This window comes from Vicia villosa, linkage group LG4, assembly GCF_029867415.1.
Source record: "Vicia villosa cultivar HV-30 ecotype Madison, WI linkage group LG4, Vvil1.0, whole genome shotgun sequence".
NCBI classification, from domain to species: domain Eukaryota; kingdom Viridiplantae; phylum Streptophyta; class Magnoliopsida; order Fabales; family Fabaceae; genus Vicia; species Vicia villosa.
In genome coordinates this window covers 123016054-123019417 of record NC_081183.1, presented here as the reverse complement: position 1 = coordinate 123019417, position 3364 = coordinate 123016054, and the positions used below count along the sequence as shown (strand labels likewise).

Below are 3364 nucleotides of genomic sequence, written 5' to 3'. Positions count from 1 at the left end.
TGTAACAGAACTAAGTATCATAATATTATGTATTAGAGCATTACGTCAGCGTTTGGTGCAAGAAGCGTTTTCCTTATTAGAGCTTTACAAGAACTTCTGCTTCTGAGAAATCACAATCAAAATCTGAGCAATCGACAACCTTTCTACTTTGATCTTGGAGAGCTTATTATAGTGACTTTCAAAACAGTATCTTCTTAGAACGGAGATCAAGTGGCAAATACTTCTTGTTCTTGTAGACTTCCTTCAAAGTCATCATAACTTGTTGTTCTTATAAACTTCCTTCAGAGATTAGATCTTCTTATTCTTGTAAACCTCTCTTTCGATGAAGCTTTCTAATTTTGAGAGACTCATGTTCAGACTATCTTCTTCTTATAAGATTCCCTCAATGCAGCTTTCTCCTTATGACAATTCATTGTTTTCTGCTTCAGAACTTATGAAACATAAGTAAACGATGGGAGCATATATGTTCTTATTAAAATTATGTGTTTGTTATCATCAAAACTATTTTAAAGATGTAGAACCAAACTTTGTTCTAACAATCCCCCCCTTATTTATGATGACAAAAACTTATATATTTTGAATAAATAGTTAACATACGAAATATTTGAAACTCCCCCTGAGTTATAAACTCCCCCTGAGTTTAATAATCAAAAGATTTAAGTTTGAATACTTCCCTAATTTTTTGTCCTTGAAAGAAGTTCAGATGAAGCTTTTAAATCCAGAAGTTTCATGTTCTTAATAAATGATTTAATAAATATATTAAATAGAAATGTTTGAGGCATTAGTCCAAGTAAACTACCATGATTTCAAAATATTCTACGTTCTCCCCCTTTTTGTCAATAATAAAAAAGATGCATAAACATACACAATTAATAGAGAGAAAACATTCATTCCTTTAATAATTTAGATGAAGCGAGAACATAACATTTGCTAACAAAAGAGAACAACAGAAGACATAATAGGATATAGACAATTTAAGGTTTTGAAGGAGATGGGATTCTTGTAATCGGGGTGGCCAGAAGATCCTTGATCTCCTTGCTGGATTTCTCTTGTGCGCCCAAGATGCCTTTGATTTCCTTATTTGTTTCATCTTGTTTGTCCAGTATGGCTCTAAGAGCTTCATTCTCCTTCTTTATATCTTCCAGAGTTTTCAGCACCAGAGAGGATGAAACTTCAACAAAGGAATTGGGAGGCTCAGAACCTGTTGTCTTCGCTGCTAGTTCAGAAGAAGTCTTAACAGTCTTGTCTATCTTTATAAATACAACCATTTATTCAGATTTCGGAGATTTCTCTTTAACTTCTGAATTATGTTTCTCTACCCATGGTTGGTTGTCTAGATGAAGAACCAGTTTATCTTCCAAGAGCGTTAGAACTTGATCTTTGAATGCCCTCAGATGGTTACAGAAGTTATGTTGAGCAAGGTCATAGCTGAGTTCCTTCATCTTCAGCGACTCTTTGTTGAACCATTTTCTGAACTGGGTCCAGAGGGAGTCAGAGGCAGTTGGATTTACATTATCCAAACATGTTTGCTTCAAAGCATCAACCCACCCATGTATTTCAATCTCAAAAGCCATCATAGATTTCTCAACATCTGATTTGGATGGTTTTGGTGCAGGTTTTGGAATTGCTAATTTCTGAGAAGAGGAGACAAGTTTGTCCCATTCTTCTAAGTAATAATGGTTATGATACTTTCTTTAGAGTGATAAGAGGGGAGCTTGGAGGAGTTGATTCAAAAGGAGATGAAACAAAAGGATAAGGGATGATAATAGGTAGGTTTTCCAGAGAAACGTCAATACTAGAAACATGAGCTATTTGTTCAGAGGAGTTATTTGGATTTTCTGTTTGGGGAGCGTCAGAAGATGGTTCAGAGTGTTCAATGTCTTCTAGAACTTGAGCAAGTTCTGGTTGAGTAGAAGGTGGGTCATTTTGTGAGTTTGGTGGAGCAGAGGTGTCGATTTCTATATCAAAGTCGTCAATTGTTTGAGGTGTTGGTTTTTCAGTAGGATGTTGGGATGGCGATGTTTCAGATATTGATAAAAATGTGGATTCTACAACTGAAATAAAAGTAGGATTACCTTTCTTCTTAGTAGCTTTTGGAGATTTCTGAGTTCCTTCATTGGCAGCTTTTCTCTTGGTTTTTCTGAGAGCAACTTTGGGAAGTTTTTGTTTCAGGTCTTTTATGTTGATGTCTGGAAGTGTTCCGTCTTCTTTGCAGATTTGCAGATAATTGATGATAACATCAAGTGGTGAATCTGCTAAAAAGGTTGGAAAGTCCTTCAGAGGAATTCTTCTGGTGGTGATCACTTCCTTGGTTGTGAGAGCGGGATCCTTTTTAATTGTTTCGATAATCTTCATCTTTTTGAGATTCTTTGTGTTGAAAGATTTCCCAGCGATTGCTTCTAGAACATCAGTTTGCTGTGTTTCTGTCAGATGTTCTATTAGTCTGTGCTCTATTAGAATATCTGAGATAAGTCTTCCTAGAGGAATCCAATCTCTTTTGGTTTTCACTTCTTCTCTTATTTCGTTGACACTTATTTTCAGATGAGAGAAAAGAGAGTGAGGGAGATGGACCTTCTGATTTGTGGAGATGAAATACAACATATATTGTTGATAGATGTTGATGTAGTCTGATGAGCTTGTTGCTTTCCGGTGGTGAATGCAACCCAGAAGTATTCTGGCCCAGATTCTGAGATTGCTTTTCAGATCTTTGAATTTGTTGGACGGTTGCCCAGAAGTGATGATTTCTTTGGAGATTATTGCTAGGTCAGACTTCTTGTCTGCCATATCAGCACACTTAATACCATTTCCATCATGGCCTAAGAGTTTCCCAATAGGATATTCAGTAATGACTATCTTCATCCCTATCACGTAAAAGGTAACTTGATTATTTGAAGCAGTCACATGAATCCATAGTTCTTTTACTAATTTACGGAAAACTGGACCCATAAGCCTATCAAAGAACCTTCCCCAGGCTTAAAACTCATCTTTAGTGAGGTCGCAGCCATTTTATTTCATACTTTCAAAATCCACCATCATTTCACAGAGAGCTTCTAGAGAGTTGATGGGAGTGAGAAGGGTTCTTACAGGTTTGACATAAATCTCTTCGGGGTTGATTTGAGCAATAGAACCTTGTTATGATAGAGAAGAGGAAACCTTTATAAGAGCTTGGGGATAAAAAGGGTTTTAGTGTTTCTTTTTAAAGAAAACGGGAGAAGAGATAATAAAGCAAACAACCACAAGAGAAAAGAAAGTGAAAATGAGAGTGTGGTAGTGAAGTGAGAGGGTGTGCATATATATTGGTGAATCCAACGGGAACAAAACATGCTTTTAATGGCATAAATTAAAATAAATGAAATGATTAAAA

The 3364-nt window shown here is 36.1% G+C and overlaps 1 protein-coding gene across 1 annotated transcript; it reads right to left on the bottom strand.

Annotated features, from left to right (window-relative positions):
• Positions 1–1680: 1680 nt before the first annotated feature.
• Positions 1681–2946, bottom strand: LOC131597781 (uncharacterized). The gene has a single exon (XM_058870453.1). The coding sequence runs from the start codon at positions 2944–2946 to the stop codon at positions 1681–1683; it is 1266 nt and encodes a 421-aa protein (XP_058726436.1).
• Between the last annotated feature and the right edge of the window lie 418 nt (positions 2947–3364).